At 36.9% G+C, this 18,460-nt stretch overlaps 1 protein-coding gene across 10 annotated transcripts in view; it reads left to right on the forward strand.

Annotated features, from left to right (window-relative positions):
- The window catches only part of STAU2 (staufen double-stranded RNA binding protein 2), a 305,674-nt gene that overhangs the window by 106,218 nt on the left and 180,996 nt on the right, over positions 1–18,460 (forward strand). For all 10 annotated transcript variants that reach the window (XM_045162802.1, XM_045162800.1, XM_045162797.1 and 7 more), the window contains 4 exons: positions 1,722–1,881; positions 3,103–3,210; positions 5,242–5,454; positions 10,068–10,205. In XM_045162802.1, the coding sequence (XP_045018737.1) occupies positions 1,722–1,881; positions 3,103–3,210; positions 5,242–5,454; positions 10,068–10,205 (619 nt within the window). The remainder of the gene's footprint in view (positions 1–1,721; positions 1,882–3,102; positions 3,211–5,241; positions 5,455–10,067; positions 10,206–18,460) is intronic.

The following is an 18,460-nucleotide window of genomic DNA, read 5'->3' on the forward strand; positions in this document are numbered from 1 at the left end:
TTTCAGTGCCGTGTATGCCCTGGTCCGGATATCTGTATGTTTCCTTCACTTGCTCAAGCTCTTGTCACAATTGTCACCTTGTCAGTGAGACACTCACTGATCACTCTCTCTGCCCCTCTTTCCTCACACCTCAGCCCAATCAAGGGAAGAAGAAACAACAAGAATTTCATATTTTACTTTTATTGGGACTCCAGGCAACAAATATGAATGACTTCAAAAGAGTAGTTGGCAAAAAAGGAGAAAGCCGCTGAAGGTACAGACGACACCGGAAGACCATATTGCAATCAGATCTACAGCTCTTGGATAATTGCTTGATTCTCTCCAGAGACTTTCACTATTTCATTCACTGCCATTACCAGTGAATGAATTAAATCACTGCTTTTGTTCAGATGGTGTCACTAGTGTTTCTTTTGTAATCTTAATATATGCAATTTTTAAAAAGTTCACTTTTGAACCTTTCCTTCTTTTTCTGTTTAAAATGTATATGGAACTTCCATGATGATCCACTGGCTAAGACTCCATTCTCCCAATGCAGGGGGCCCGGCTTTCATCTCTGGTCAGGGAACTAGATCCGTGTGCCTCAACTAAGAGCTGGCACAGCCAAACAAATAAACATTAAAAAGCAACATGTATTTCTAACATCCTAGATATTCTGCCTATTTATTTTATTTATTGTCTGTCTTCTCCACTGTAAGGTATGTTTTTGTTTGCTGTGATATTCCCTCATCATAAGAAGGTGCCCCATAAATAATTGTTAAATTAATAGATTATATTGCAAAACCTCTTAATTTCTTTTGTTTGTCCTTTCTTCTTACAACCCCCTTACAATCTCCCCTCATGTTGGCATCATTGCAGCTTTCTAATTATGCTTCCTCTCAGTCTCATTAAACACAAACCTGCTAAAAGTGTTCACCTTGAATACATTTTGTTATGGTTCTTTCTGCTTTAGAATTGGCTGAAACTCCCCATTCTTTCTTATGTTGAATCTGCTCTCCTTAGTACTTTGCAAAGTACTTATTACTTTTCAGTAGTGGTTCCATCTCTCTGCCCTTCCCACGTCTAATCATGGTTACCTTCTGCTAAAAGCATGGCAGTCTGCATATTCACCTGGATGGTCTCGCCTGTTTCTGTCTCTGTGACGGGTCCCCATCCTTCAGCCCCAGACCATGTGGCTCACTTCCATCAAAATGTAACTGAAAACTTGTTGCCAGGAAGTCTTCTGTGATATAATGAAATAATTTTTACAGTATTATGTTTAATGTTTTCCAAAATACATTTTTCATGGAGATCAGCATACATGCTTTATTATCAATATATATGCTGACTCACATTTTATCTTTTATAAGTACATTTGTGAGGTAAAACTTTATTGAGGTTCACAGGAGGTTATAATGGATCTGGGCTTCCCAGGTGGCACTAGTGGTAAAAAAAAACCTACCTGCCGATGCAGGGGACAGAAGAGACTTGGGCCTGATCCCTGGGAAGCTCCCCTGCAGGAGGGCACTCCAGTTTTCTTGCCTGGAGAATCCCCATGGACAGAGGAGCCCGGCAGGCTACAGTCCATGGGGTCACAAAAGTCGGACACGACTGGAGTGCCTTAGCACGCACACACACAGTGGATCATACCTGCTTATTAATATTTTAAACAAAACAAATTTTACTAATGATTACAGAGGGATTTTTATTGAATTTATATTAACATTTTTATTTTCTTACTTTAGGTATCATTGCCCAGTGCCCAAGATCTTTTATGTTCAGCTGACTGTAGGAAATAATGAATTTTTTGGGGAAGGGAAGACTCGACAAGCCGCTAGACACAATGCCGCGATGAAAGCCCTTCAGGCACTGCAGAATGAACCTATTCCAGAAAAATCAGCTCAGGTGGGTCCCTGCGGTGTGTGGCAGCCTATCTCTAATAGCCGCCCAGGGAGATTACTGAGAAGACAAAGAAATGCTCCTTTACGAATAGAGGATGTCTCTGCTAGTAGAAGGGAACCCTGGATCGGCTGTGGCGGCGCCTCAGCGCACCTGTGTGCTCGGTTAGACTCTTGTGTCTTGTTGGGATGGCCTTGCCTTTGAGCATTTTGGCTCAGCCTAGGGAGTCCACTTCCCAGGCAAGTCAGGATTTGGGAAGGTGAGCAAGGATGAGAAATAATGTTCATTTACTTTGCATTGAGTGCTGTGTTTTATTGAGCATGAATTACATTGTGTTAATTCACCTAGAATCAAGGAGTTTCAAGTGGAGGAGATATTTATGGATTTTTTTAGTCCTACTTTATTTTACCAGTGAGGTTATTCAAAGCAGATATTCAGTAATTTCACTCATTCCCATGGTTTCAGCTGCTTTCTCTGTTGACTTCAAAATGGTATCTTTAGTTCAGGAGTGTCTAATAAGTCCCCTTCTTATTGAGTTCTCCACTTTGTTATTTGAAGCTAGAGGTCCAGCCTTTAGTTTGCCTTTCCTCAAGCCTGTTGTCCCTCCCCCTTTGAGATTTATCTTAGTTAATGGCAGACTTAGTATTTTTGTCCTTGTGCACTCTCATCATGACTCTTACGTTTGCTTCTCAGTCTTTCCACTAAGTCCTAAGCTTCTTGACAGCAAGAATACTGTCTCTTGATCTCTTTAAGGCTTACATGGTGTTCAGCATGTGTAGGGCTCCAGAAGTAAGTGTTAAATAGGTGCAGAGCCAGACGCAGAGCTCCAGCATCCTGGTTTGCATCCTATACTCTTTCTGCAACTTAGTCTTCATAGAAGATTAAATATCACACACTTGTGGAGATTCTGTGTGTGTGTATGTGAGAGAGAGAGCGATGGAGGTCTGTAAAGAAAACTAGGTCTGGGGATATCTACATCAGATTAGTGTTTGAGTAAAAGGTTTCCACACTCAGCATTTATCCTTCTACTCTGAGGGAAAAAAACTTAAAACCAAATCACAAGAAGCCTCTCAGCAAAGCCCTTGACTGCGGTGGTTCCATGGGAATCCACAGGATCCAGTCTCTGGTTTCCTGTGATGTGTAAGATAGGTTCTCTTGATTGTTCAGTACATGTAAAGTTTGTTACAAAGTGAAGATTCAATGTCGTCCTATTTTTTTGTGATTTAGAATTGCGAATCAGGAAAAGAAATGGATGATGACAAAGATGCAAATAAGTCTGAGATCAGCTTAGTGTTTGAAATTGCTCTGAAGAGAAATATGCCCGTCAGTTTTGAGGTATGTGTTCAGCAGCGATCTCCCATTTTTTTCCCTCCTTGCTCCTCATTGTTTTAAACAAACAAACAAAACAAATTTGACAAATAAAATTTTAGCATCCGGAAAGAATTAATGTGCTCCCTTCTGTTTGAGCTGTCTATCATGGCCCTAAGAAAACAGAGCTTACAATATCATGGAGTCCTCTTGATCTCTTTGGCTTTTCTGTATTCAGCCATTTGTTTCATCATAAAATTTATTTTCCAAATTTAAGATAATTTATAGTAACCTATATGATTTGGCATTTTGACAAGGTCACATTGAAAATATTCGATATATAATTAATATTTAGTCACATGTATATATTAATATTTAATTTCTTTTAAATTTATGGAGGCCAAAATATAAATTTAATCTTTTAACTTTACATTTAACCTTTACTGATGTCACTAAGACATAATTAAGCAGTTCTCTAGTTTAAAACTGGATAAATATGTCATAAAATATTTGTAAAATTATGTGGCATTTAAAAAAGAAAAAATATTAAATTGTTATAATACCTCCTTTATTAAGAGATCACTAATTTTGCAACTCAAGTATTTAGGAAATAGGCAAAACCCAGGAATAAGCTGAAACAGTTGAGGAATATTTTCCTTCAAATTATGTTCTGTTCACCTGTTGGAAAGCTCTCACGCTTTACTCACTGGCAGGATCTACTCACCTCAACTGAGAGCCTGTTTTCTTTCTTAAACATAATTCTATTACAAGTTGTGTTACCTGATTTCTCGGCCCATAGCAGATTAAAGGCAGCAGAATGAAGAAGGCAGGAAGAGAATGTACCTGAGGGCCTATTGGTCCCAGCGAGAAATGATAGGGAAAATCTGGAAAACCTATCAAAAGTAACTGCATTTACTTGAAAGTCTTTGGAAGATGGGGCCTTTTAAATGCTAGATGAACAGGAACAGTTTTAAAAATGTTAGATGTCCCTAGAGGCCTTAGATGTCCTTAGTGTAGAATATTTCATGTTTATAATGGTGATCTAATGTGAGCAGTAACAGGTTGAATATTTAGTCACTAAAATATATATGTATATTTTTTTAATTGAGAAAGATGTCCATCAAAGTGGTTAAACAGTTTTGGTGTTTCAATCTGTAAGCTTAAATTACTTGAAAAGTATGCTTATCATAAATTCCTTTATCCTCAATAGTACTGGATTATTGAGATACTGTATCTTTTCTTTATTGGTATCCAATATTAGAAGATAAAATTTTAATATAATGGTCAATGGTAAAGTATTTAAATAGGGTATTTTTTTTAATAGGTCAGGCTTTTTGACAGACGTAATGAAGTTTTGAGCACTTGGGTCTTAAAAGGCATTTTGCTTCCCAAAATTGGCATAGTTTAAAAAGAGCGTGTTAAATACAGGATTTAGGAACATTCATAGCTGACAATTCATAATCCATTACTCTAGAAAGCTAGGTATTTTTATGGCAAATCTGCTTACCTATTTAAGACCATGTCACAGGGAGTAAATATTCCTTATTGTAAAACAACCTTTGAGGTCTCCATCAAAAATAGGTGATTTTTCATCTATCACCTGTTTGTGAGAGGCTTCCACATGCAAGATGCTTCATAAGTTATAGAACTCCAGTGAGACATACTCCTTATACTCCAGTAACTTATTTGCACAGAGGAGAAAGTTAGATATGTATGCAGTAATGGTATGTTTTATGATCTTAATTTTCTGTCCCATAAGAAACAGGGCAACCATAATTAGAATTGCCTTTTTTAAACTAGTAAAACACAATTTTGACCATGACTTGAATATGTTTATTTACATTTCTGTTTTTTCCAATGTAATTCATTAAGCATCATAAGTATAAATGAAGAGTCTCTGTATAATGAGTTCATAATAGCTTTATTGAAGAAATCCATAATTTTGGTATAATTCTTAATAATTTCAATTTTGATTTTTTATATGAACATTAAGAAAGATTCATGCCGTAAAAACCCATCTTAAGTCCCTGTATTGAATCTTTTACCTATGTTTAATAGGTTATTAAAGAAAGTGGACCACCACACATGAAAAGCTTTGTGACTCGGGTGTCAGTGGGAGAGTTCTCTGCTGAAGGAGAGGGAAATAGCAAAAAACTCTCCAAGAAGCGAGCTGCAACCACTGTGCTACAGGAGCTTAAGAAACTTCCACCTCTGCCTGTGGTTGAAAAGCCAAAACTATTTTTTAAAAAACGCCCTAAAACAATAGTAAAGGTAAGTATATGCTTGTGAATGTTATACTATATATATATAATATACATATATATTTATTATAGTGCATGCATGCTAAGTCGCTTCAGTTGTATCTGACTCTTTGCAACCCTATGGACCGTAGCCCGCCAGGCTCCTTGGTCCATGGGATTCTCCAGGCAAGAATAATCGAGTGGATTTCCATGCTCTCCTCCCGGGGATCTTCCCCTGGTAACTCTAGCTAAAAGTTTTTCCATAGGGCAGGCACCTAAGCCTGTGGGTTATAAGCAGAATCAGGGTTGGACATGTGTCTGTAAGTGAATAGTAATTCTGTTTTGCTTTTAGACACTTGTATACTTGGGTTCATTCATTAAATAATAATACCTTGCATATTTATAGTTTTTTTATGGTTTAAAAAATACTTTCTCAGTTATAAGCACCTTTGGTAAAATTCTCATCACAATGAAGGCAGATGTTGCCCCTCATTTTACAAACAAGTTTTTATGAAACACGTTCAAAGAATTTGCTTGCTTGTGTTCACCAATCACATGTGGCAGCCTGAACTACTGATCCATAATCCAGCGTTCTTTGTGCAGTCCACACTGCTGTGTGGTAACTTCCCAAGATTTTAGGACATGGTGATAGGATGCAGAGTAATAATTGTAAGAGTAACACTCACACTGATGATAGCAGCTGCAGCAGCAGACAGCAAAGGTAAAGCACTTGGTGTGCCAGATGGGGCTCCGGTGCTTCATGTGCGGTATCACGTTTAATCCACAGAGCAGCCCTCGGGCTTCCCTGTTAGCTCCGTCGGTAAAGAATTCTGCAATGCGGGAGACCTGGTTTGATCTCGGGGTTGGGAAGATCCCCTGGAGGAGGGCATGGCAACCCACTCCAGTGTTCTTGTCTGGAGAGTCCCCATGGACAGAGGAGCCTGGCAGGCTATAGTCCATGGGGTCACAGAGTCGGACACGACTGAGCGACTGAGCACACCTGGGGGTCATGGGATGGCTTGGTTTCTGTTCTCTCAGGTGTGAGTACCTTTTCAGAAAAATGTAGAGCCACACGGCTTTTCAGGAGGTTGTGATTCTCTTTTATGGAATCAGATTTTGCGTACATTAATCAAAAAAAAAATTAAGGCATAGTTCAGAGGAATGAGATGAATAATAATTGAATTATTGTTACATGTTACTCAAGATGATACATAGAATGCATTAGTTATTATTATTAAATATGTATTAACAGTAGAAATAGTAAGTACTCAATAAATATTTGTTGCTTGTTGTTTAGTCAGTAAGCTATGTCCGACTCTTTGTGACCTCATGGACTGTAGCCTGCCAGGCTCCTCTGTCCATGGGATTTCCTGGGCAAGAATACTAGAGTGGGTTGCCATTTCCTCCTCCAGGCCACCTTCCTGACCTAGGCCCAGACTCCTGCTTGGCTGGTGGATTCTTTACCACAGAGCCATCTGGGAAACCCATTCAATAAATACTGTCTTTTGTTATTTTGTATCTCATTCTGTCTGTTCATATTTTATATGTATATGAATGTATCCGTGGTCTGTTTTCCTAAATTCTTTTGTATATAAAATCTACATAAAACTTCTCCATAGTGGAAGAACAGTGCTCTACATTACTGCAAAATTAGTCACATTAACTTGTACCTAATCTATTAAACTAACTCTAATCTCAAATTAAGAATAACCAGCCTTTAGTCTAAAAAAAGATCTATCATTTTTATAGTAGACTATAAATATAACTCCTGTTACTTTTAACTATAGCCATTAAAAGCAAGAATATTGTTCAAATATTATTTCCAAAAGAGGGGAGAAACATTTTGAACTTTAAAAATGATTTTTTGCTACTACCTCTATTATATATGCATTTATTATTTTTTTTATTTTATTTTATTTTTAAACTTTACATAATTGTATTAGTTTTGCCAAATATCAAAATGCATCCGCCACAGGTATACATGTGTTCCCCATCCTGAACCATTTAATTGCAGAACTTTCTTCTTGTCCACCATTCAGATCTCAGCTTACACTTGACTTCCTCAGGGAAGCCTACTCTAGTTCTCCCTGACTCCCACATTCATTTAGCCCCCTGCATTTTTCCTCACATACATCACACTTGGAATTACTTGTATTATATCTGTCTTATGTTAAAGTCTATAGATATTCTCTGAAATGTAAGGTTATTTTGAGAAAGCAACACGGATACAATGAGTTGAAATTTAGGTTAATTTTGAGTATGATCAGACCTTATAATGGGCCAGTAAGAGGATCACCTTGAATAGTATCTTGGTTTTCAACATTTTAGTCACTTCCTTAAATGTCTTTTATATCTAGGTTCTACCATTCCTTATTATTAATGCAATAGAAACAGAGAAGATATCTGTTGATGACTTACCTTGATTTTGTTTAGAATAATGAAGCTATCACATTGTCTCCTTTGAACCTCCTAATCACTCTGAGATGTAGATATTGTCCTCATTTTAAAGATGAGGTTCTAAATGTTTAAGAAACTTCCCTCAGATCACAGAGCAGAGTCAGGTTTCGAGTCCAGTCACATCTGATGCCAGTGCCAGTTTCAAACTGGTTGGTTTTGAACTCCTTTTGGATTTTAATTTACTCTACAGAGTTACCTTGTTAAAATGTAAGACTACCTGATGGTGTCTTTGAATTTATATTCTCAATTTTAATGTAATTCTCTTCTACAAGGTAAGACCTCAGAGAAGGTTTTCTGCTGTTGGAGATAAAAGTTTTCTGGATAAGATTATCCTTACCGGTTTGTTGTTGTTATTATTATTATTACTGCTGAATGTGATTTTGGCGTTGTATCTAAGAAATCGTTACCTAACCAAACCATAAAAATTTCTTCTGTATTTTCTTTATGTTTTAGACATTATATTTAAGCCTATGAGCCATTTTAAGTTAATTTTTCAGTGATGTGTGGATTGAAATTTATTTCTACACATGAATATCCAGTTGTTCCAGTACCGTTGGTTGAAAGGCTACTCTTTCTCCACTGAATGGCTTTCGCACCCTTGTTGGCCATGTGTGTATGGATCTATTTCGGGTTGCGTTCTGTTTCATTGATTTCTTTCTCTCTATGCCAGTACCTCACATACTGTCTTTTTTTTTTTTTTAATTTATTTATTTGGCTGCGTCAGATCTCTTAGTTGCAGCACACTGAATCTTTGTTGCATCATGCGAGATCTTTTGTCGCAGTGCGTGGCCTCTGGTTGTGGTGCACAGGCTTAGTTGCCCGGTGACATATGGGATATTAGTTCCTCGACCAGGGATTGAACCTGCATCCTCTGCAGTGCAAGGCAGATTGTTAACCACTGGACCACCAGGAAGTCCCGGTACCACACATACTGTCCTGATTATTATAGCTTTATAATAAATCTTGAAATCAGGTATTTGGATTCCTCCAACTTTGTTCTTTTTTCCAAGGTGTTTTGATTATTTTTCCTTTGCTTTGCCATGTGAATTTTAAACACTGGCTTATTAATTATTACCCAAAAAGAGCATGCTGGGGTTTTGATTGAGATTGCAGAGAACTGGTAGATCAGTTGGAAGATCAATTGACTTTTTAAAAATATTGGATCTGTCGCTCCATTAACGTGTGCCTGTCCACCTATTGAGACCTTATTTAATTTCACCAGTGTTTTATGTTTTAATGGAGTGTATATAAATTATATTATACTGTATATATTCTTCTGTGCTTGTTCTTGCCACTTAACTTTTTTTTTCTTAAATTAATTCATCTTGATGCAGGTAGCAGTACTTAAACTTAATTTCCACTGCTGTATGCCTTTTCACTGTATGAACATGCCATAAGGTTATTTTAGTTTTTCTTTTTTGCTATTTTAAATAATGCAGCTGTGGATATTCCTGTACAAATGAACTGGCACATTTGGGTAACAGTTTTTTAGATGAATAGACTACTGAGGAATGGGTCATGGGCTTTAGAGACATTGCCAAATTGTTTCCCAATTTATATTAGGATCAGCACTGTATAAGTTTTGTTACTCCCCGTCTTCACCAGTTGGTGTTGTCAGACTTCTTAATTTTTACTAAATTGATAAGTGTGAAATAGTACCTCACTATGGTTTTAATATGCATTTTGAATCTTAATGAGATGAATTATCTTGTTATATGTTTTTTCTTCTGTTAAATATCTGTTCATCTCATTTGCTCAATTTTTTTAGATTGTCTTTTAATAATTTTTAGGAGTTTTAAAATATATATTTTGCATACTGGATACATCTTTTTTTAGTTATATATATTGCAAATATCTCTTCTCAGTTGATAGCTTATCTTCTTTCTTTTTGGTGTTTTTTGATAACTACAAGTTGTGAAACAACTCCTACTATATTAAAGAGTTTAAAAGGATAGTTGACCCAACTTACCAATAATACCTGTGAGCCCTAAATCCTCTAGAAACCCTACTTTCAGATTCACTTTATGATTTTCCTTTATAAACTGTCTTGATTTTCATTTATTACCTCCAGTCATAGTTTTGGGGTGCAGAGGAGGAGGTGAGAACCATGGTTTCTTTAAGGATCCAGTAAGAAGTTTTACAAGCATGTTTCATATTTTGAAATTTTTTTCTTCAATTATTTTTTAGGCTGGACCAGAATATGGTCAAGGAATGAACCCCATTAGCCGCCTGGCTCAGATTCAACAGGCCAAAAAGGAAAAGGAGCCAGATTACGTTTTGCTTTCAGAAAGAGGAATGCCGCGACGTCGGGAATTTGTGATGCAAGTATGTCTCACTTTCATATTAAAAGATTTTTTTTAAACTACTGAAAACATTTAGAAATCCTAAGGCTAGAATAAAGATATGGTGGGAAGGAAGACTAGGAATTAATAGTAGAAGATAAAACTGTTTACACTTAAAGTGTTCATTCCCTCCAGATCCATCTACCAACTTGGTTGGAACATTCAAGTGTCAAGGACATGTCAGACTGGAGAGTGTGAGGTTTCAAAGGGACTATGAGCTCACCCAGAGTTCATCATTGAGAACGCCTATCTCTAACTTAATGTGTTGCAATTTGCAGCTGGAGTCTGTTAACTACTGGGAATAAAAGACAGATGGAATTAGAAACATGATTTAGAAGGATGGAGGTAGTAGGTGAAACAGGGCCAAGAGCATGAGCTTGCTTGTCGTTGGAGAAATTGAGAAAAGAGGGATAGCTGGCTGCCTAACTTTGGTGAGCACAGAGGGGCTCTGAGTTGCTGAGAGATTTAAGTGCTGCTTTGTACAGCCTGGAAACTTGAAGAGTTTATTGGTGTATTGGTCTAGGGGTGGGGACTGGGAGTGAGGTAGAATGCCTGAAATGCCCTCCTTTTTATTTTTTATTTATTTTTTTTTTAGTGTTGATGATATTTATTTATTTATTTATTTATTTATTTTTATGTATGAGACAATAGGATTTTGTGTGTGTGTGGTTTTTTTTTTTAATTTTATTTTGTTTTTTAAACTTTACATAATTGTATTAGTTTTGCCAAATATCAAAATGAATCCACCACAGGTACACATGTGTTCCCCATCCTGCACCCTCCTCCCTCCTCCCTCCCCATACTATCCCTCTGGGTCGTCCCATCTTCATTTACCAACTCAAGTCTCAATATCATAGAAACCTTTCATTTTTTATTATGAAAATTTTAAGCATATCCAAAGGTGGATGGATATGTTTAATAGTACACAATAAAGGACAGTATAATGGAAGAGCATAACGGCTTCTTGGGGACTATGCCCATCATCCAAAAACAACAGTAAAGATTTCTGCTGTGCTTGGCTTTGGCTATCAATTTTTCCTTCTTCCCTTCCTCCCTTCTTGTTTTCCTTCTTCTGAAGTTTTCTAAAGCTAATTTGTAACCACATGTCATTTTAGCCTATATGCTTAGTGTGTGACTCTAAAACACATGGAAGGTTTTTACTTTTTCTTGCATTAGGTATGGCTCATTAGAATCCTCTAGCACCCAGTCTATATTAAATTCTCTTTATGGTCCCAATTGTTTCTGTTAGGTTATGGGCTTCCCTGGTAGCTCAGCTGGTAAAGAATCCGCCTGCAATTCACGAGACCCCAGTTCGATTCCTGGGTTGACAGGGGAATGGCTACCCACTCCAGTACTCTTGCCTGGAGAACTCCATGGACAGAAGAGCCTGGCAGGCTAGAGTCCATGGGGTTGCAAAGAGTCGGACACTACTGAGCAACAACAGGCTTGTCAAAGAAGCTTTTCCAGCCAAACCTGTGGATCTCACGTTTGATATAACCCAGTTACAATCAACAGATGTTAATTAAGTGCTGACCATATGGCAGACATCTAGACTCAAACATGGTATCTCACGTTGACTAACTTCTTGTGCATGTCTGAGTTTTACCTTCCTGACTAATTTATAACCTCCGTGTTTCTTTATCTCACAGTACCCAATATGGTGGAATGTGTATAGTAGGATCTTATAAACCTATGAGGTATATTTGTTGCCTGCCTGACTGAGAGCTAGTATGTTTGACTTTTGTTGGAGATATAAACTTATGTTGTAGTTTCAAGTAAACCATGGTTGTTAACTTAGATGTCCAAGGAGGAGGGATTCTGCTGTGGTTACTAAACACGTGGTTTTCTAGATGTCATTAGGACCCAGAGCAGTGTTGTTCTAGTATTTTTTACTTTGTAAAGTATGTGCACCATTTTTCTTTTTACATTCTTAACTTTGAGGAATTCTAGAAAGTATTTTTTGAACTCCAAAACTTGAGGGAAAAAAGATCCACACCCCCCCCCCCACACACACACACATTTTAGACCTGTGTTACAAATAAAAACTGGCTTTGACTTTATTAAACAATTCCTTTCCTGTGGAATATACCGAATACCCCTTTTGAAAGAGGAATTTAGAATATCTTAGGCCAGCTTCCATTTTATGGGTATTCATAAACATTCTAGTCAAACAGGAACATTTGGCTGTGCTTTTAAATGTTTTCACACTGAATTCATATTGTTTTTTCCTTCTTCTGAAAGCCCCAGTGGATTCATTACAGTGCTGCTGTAACTTCATCAAAGTAAAGGGTTTTGTATAAACTGCTTAAACAATGTTATCATTTGTTATAATGGAATCATTATTATTGAATGTGGAAGTAAACGATCTAAAGATAATATGCTCATATTTGTCTATCACCAGAAAAACCCCACAAATAAATGTGTGTTATAAAATGGATGTCCTTACTTGTATTGATTACTAGGTAAAGGAAAATTTCCAGTGACACTATTTGGGCATTTAGGTCCAGAGGAAATTTTTTCTTTTTTTGGAAAGGGGTATTTTAATTTTTCAAAGAGAAAATAATGATAACTAAATTAATTGTGTATCTGCACATTTTATTATTATATGTCATATGTTAATTTTTCTACCTATCTGTGATTAAGATCTCAGGTTTGGGTTTTTTTTTTTAAGATTTCAAGTTTTAAAAAATATATATTAAGGAAATTTCATTAATTTTTTGGTAAATGCTATTTTACCAGACTTCTTGTTAGTTTTTTGTAGACTTCATTAATGAATTAATTTATTATTATTATTTTAAAAAATAGTATCTTGAATTTTTGTTGGGGAGGGGACTGCACTGTATGGCATGTGGGATCTTAGTTCCCTGCTAACTGCTAAGTCGCTTCAGTCGTGTCCGACTTTGTCTGACCCCATAGACCACAGCCCACCAGGCTCCCCCGTCCCTGGGATTCTCCAGCCAAGAACACTGGAGTGGGTTGCCATTTCCTTCTCCAATGCATGAAAGTGAAAAGTGAAAGTGAAGTTGCTCAGTCATGTCCGACTCTTAGCGACCCCATGGACTGCAGCCTACGAGACTCCTCCATCCATGGGATTTTCCAGGCAAGATACTGGAGTGGGGTGCCATCGCCTTCTCTGACCAGGGATCAAACCCATGCCCCCCCAGTGTGGTAGTGCAGAGTCTTAACCACTGGACAGCCAGTGAAGTCCAGAGGATTTAATTTAAATGATTTGTTTAAAGACAAAAATCTAGTCATCATAAAATTATTGCATAGTAAAATAATTGAGCTTCTTTGTAGAAAAATTTACATTTTAATGTAAAAATCTTACAGTAGTCATAAATCTTGGAAGCTTTCTAGGAAGATGACTTTTGGAAGTTTACTTACATGCTTTGTTGTTATTTAGTCACTAAGTTATGTCTTACTCTTTTGCAACCTCATGGACTATAGCCTACCAGACTCCTCTGTCCATGGGATTTCCTAGGCAAGAATACTGGAGTGGGTTGCCATTTCCTTCCCCAGGGGATCTTCCTGAACCAGGGATTGAAGCTGTGGCTCCTGCATTGGCAGGTGGATTCTTTATACCACTCAGCCACCATGGAAGCCCATTTACATGCTTACTGACTTTTATAATGCAGTGAATTTTTTTTTTTTTTTGAGTGCTCATTGTAAGTGCTGGCAGGGAACCAAAGTCCTTTAGCACAGTGGTCTTTTTCAGTCCTAACAAATAACTCTGGGGTAACCAGCTACTCACAAACTGTTGAACTATGGAACTATAAAAGCTCGTGTTAGGCAAGGGGCGAATGAATAGGAAAAATGAATCTGAAAGCACTTGTTCTGGAAGTAAGTCTTTAGGTGTCAGAGTAGGTCAGATGGAAAGCCAGCAGACTCAGATCTAAAATGACTGCTGTGATGGGAACCCCCTGTCCCAAGAACAGGAACCTAGAGGCAGAGGGTCTCAGGCTTGGGCAATAACTGAGATTTAAGGATGAAGGAGCCAAAGATTTGAATGAGAATGAGAAGAGGTATATAGCTTGTGAAAACAGTTGAAACATTTTTTTGCTTCTCCATTATCTTTCACTGCCATTTACTTTGGCAAGTCTTTTGACCCTCAGAGCAGCTTTCCAGCTTCAAGTTTTCCAGCAACAGCACAGGGTCTCGTGAAGCCAGGGAACAAACCAAGCACTGGAAAAAACAACAGGTAGCAGAGGCTGGCTCTAGCCAGGGACTTGAAGACTTTGTATATAGGGCCTGCTGTTCGGGTCAGGAGCAGGCCAACAGATACGGAAGGTGGTGCATGTTCATCTAACTCCAGGCACTAGATCGGTGCTTCTAAGTGGGGTCCATAAGACTACTGTTGATTTGTTATGATGTGGTTTCAGCAGAAAAAGCAAGATGAAATGTTTCAAAAACATTGCACAGATCTGAACTATAAAATTTCTGATAGCTGTTAAGACATCCTTTAAAATTTTTTTTTTAATTTATTTATTTTTAATTGAAGAATAATTGCTTTACAGTAGTATGTTGGTTTCTACCAAACAACATGAATCAACCATAGGTTTATCTATGTGCCCTCCCACTTGAACACCCCTGCCGCCTCCCTCCCCATCCCATCCCTCTAGGTTGTCACAGAGCCCCGGTCTGAGTTCCCTGAGTCATACAGCAAATTCCCATTGGCTCTGTATTTTACATATGGTAATGTATGTTTCCATATTGCTCTCTCCATACATCCCACCCTCTCCTTCCTTCCCCCTCCCCAGCCATGTCCTTAAGTCTCTTCTCTATGTCTGTGTCTCCACTGCTGCTCTGCAAATAGGTTCATCACTACCATCTTTCTAGATCCTATATATATGTGTTAATATATGATATTTGTTTTTCTCTTTCTGATTACTTCACTCTTTATAATAGGCTCTACATTCATCCACCTCATTAGGACTGACTCAAATGCATTCCTTTTTGTGGCTGAGTAATATGAATGAACATTGAGTTTTTGCAAATGCTCTTGTTCAGTTTATGTGGGTGATCATATGATTTGTCTCCTTAACTGATTAATATAGCAAATAACATTGATTGATTGAATTCCGAATGTTAGACCTACCTTACATTTTTGAAATAAACTTAACTTAGTCATTATTTTTCTTTTTTTTTCACATTGCTTTGTTCAGTGTACTATTACATGGTTTAAACTAACATTTATGTTCATGAATGAAACTGGTCTTTAAATTTTTTTTCTTATACTTTTCTTGTTGGATTTTGAAACCAAAGTGATGCTTCACTGAATAATTGGGGATGGACTCCTCTTTTTTTTTTTTATTCTTGGATGCATTTTTGTAAGAGTAGCATTATTCTTCCTTAAATATCGGGTAGAACTTGCTAGAAAAACTCTCAGAAGTTTTCGTTGTGAAAAAGTTTTAAATTGTGGTTTTAACTTCTTTTGTAGTTATAGATTTATATAGTTAGGAGTTTATTCTATGCCAGTTTTGGAAATTTGTATTGTCTAGAAATTTTCCATTTTATTTAAATATTAAAAAATGTTAGCTGAGTTATTCAGTATCCCTTATTATTTTGTAATGCTACGGAAGGTTCATAATCTCCCATCTTCATTCTTAATTGTGTCTTCTCTTATTTTTTCTTGGTCAGTCTCACCTTTGGTTTACCACTGTATTAGTCTTTTCAGGGAACCAGCTTTTGGCTTTTTGAACTTCTCTGTTGTACTTTGTTTTATATTTTCTAAATTTTTGCTCTTGTTTTTAATGTTCTGTTTCTTTGGATTTGTTTTGCTGTTAGTAACTACTTGAGATGAATGGTTAGCTCATTACTCTTTCTAAGCTTTTATGGCTTATACGTTTTCTTCTACACCCTCTTTAGCTGCATCTTTCAAGTTTTGACATATTGCATTTTCATTATTACTTATTTAAAATATTCCCAGTGAGATGTCTTCTTTGCCCATAGATTATTTAGATTACGTTCTTTAATTTCCAAAATTGTGATTATCTTCTTGTCTGCTCCTTCTATCACTTACTGAGAATAATCTGTAAAAATAAATCCCACTTTCACTGTGTATTTTCTATTTCTTCATGTAATTTTTTTCCTTTTTTGTTTGCTGATTTAATTTTTATATTTATGTTATCTCAGCATATACATGACTAAAAAATCATTACCCAGCTCAGGAAATGTACATGTGGATATAAGATGACTGATGTATATTTGAATGTATGGATGTACATACATGTGTGCATCTTGCTCACAAAAGAGAACTGTGGGATAGTTCTAATGATAAAAAGCTACCGTTTATTGAGCAATTATGCTATAATACACACTGTAGTTTACATACATTTTCTTGTTTAATTTTCAGAGTAACACTGTTAGGTCATTGTATTACCACTCTTTTACTAGTGAAAAAACTGGGGCTTAGAGATATTAAATAATTTGAATCAGTTCATGGGAAATAATGGAGTTGGATTTCATACCCAAATTTGACTCAGAAGTCTTTGTTTTTAACCACAGTATTGTATTAATCTTTATATGTACTCTTCAGAAACTACTTAATGTAATCCTTTGTAAACTATATAATTTATTAAATTTATTTTTTTGGATTAAAGATTTTTTATTGGTATATAGTTGATGTACAATAGTATATGTTACAAGGGTACAGTATAATAATTTATAATTTTTAAAGGTTATATTCCATTTATAGTTACTATAAAGTATTGGCTATATGGTCTTTTCTGTATAGTATATCCTTATAGCGTATTTTATATATAATAGTTTGCACCTCTTAATCCCCTGCCTCTATAGTGCCCTTCCCTGCTTCCCTCTCCCCACTGGTAACTACTAGTTTGTTTTCTATATCTGTAAGTCTGTTTCTTTTTTTTTTTATATTTACTAGTTTGTTGTATTTTTAGATTCCACGTATAAGTGACATCATACAGTATTTGTATTTCTCTGACTTATTTCACTTAGCATAATATCCTTTAAGTTCATCCATGTTGTTTCAGATGGCAAATTTTTCATTCTTTTTATGACTGCGTAGTATTCCACTGTGTATATAATTACCCACATCTTCTTTATCCATTCATCTGTTGATGGACACTGAGGTTGTGTCTTATCTTGGCAGTTGTAAACATTGCTGCTATGAACGTTGAGGTGTGTGTATCTTTTTGAATTAGTGTTTTTGGTTTTTTTAGATATATACCCAGGAGTGGAATTGCTGGGACATATGGTAGTTCCTTTTTTTTTTTTTTTAATGATTTTTATTGGAGTATAGTTAAGTGTACAGCAAAATGAATCAGTTATACATATACATGTTGTTGTTTAGTCGCTAGGTTATGTCTGACTCTTTTGTGACCCCATGGACTGTACAGCAGGCTTCTCTGTCCATGGGATTCTCCAGGCAAGAATACTGGAGTGGTTTGCCATTTCCTTCTCCAGGGCATCTTCCAGACACAGGGATCAAACCTGCGTTTGCTGCATTGCAGGCAGATTCTTCACCATTGAGCCACCTGGGAAGCATACATATACATATATTGACTCTTTTTAAGGTTCTTTTGGAGAAGGCAATGGCACCCCACTCCAGTACTCTTGCCTGGAAAATCCCATTGACGGAGGAGCCTGGTAGGCGGCAGTCCATGGGGTCACACAGAGTCAGACACGACTGAGTGACTTCACTTTCACTTTTTACTTTCATGCATTGGAGAAGGAAATGGCAACCCACTCCAGTGTTCTTGCCTGGAGAATCCCAGGGACTGGGAAGCCTGGTGGGCTGCTGTCTACGGGGTCGCACAGAGTCAGACACGACTGAAGTGACTTAGCAAGGTTCTTTTCCTATGTAGGTCATTACGAGTATTGAGTTGGTTCCCTGTGTTATATAATAGGTCCTCACTAGTTACCTATTTTATGTATAGTAGTGTATATATCTCTAGTCCATTCTCCCAATTTATCCCTCCCCCCATTCTGTTTTTAGTTGTTTGGAGAAACTGCCACATTGTGTTCCATAGTGGCCGCACCAATTTTCATTCTCAGCAGCAGTGTACAAGGGTTCCCTTTTGTCCCCATCCTTGCCAGCATTAGTTATTTGGGATATTTTTGATGATAGCTGTTCTGACAGGTTTGAGGTAATATCTCATTTTCATGATTAGCAGTGCTGAATATCGTTTCATGTGCCTATTGATCATCTCCGTATCCTCTTTGGAGAAATGGGTATTCAGGTTTTCTGCGCATTTTAACATTATTTTAAATGGC

The sequence above is a fragment of the Bubalus bubalis genome, chromosome 15 (genome assembly GCF_019923935.1).
Source record: "Bubalus bubalis isolate 160015118507 breed Murrah chromosome 15, NDDB_SH_1, whole genome shotgun sequence".
Taxonomy (NCBI): domain Eukaryota; kingdom Metazoa; phylum Chordata; class Mammalia; order Artiodactyla; family Bovidae; genus Bubalus; species Bubalus bubalis.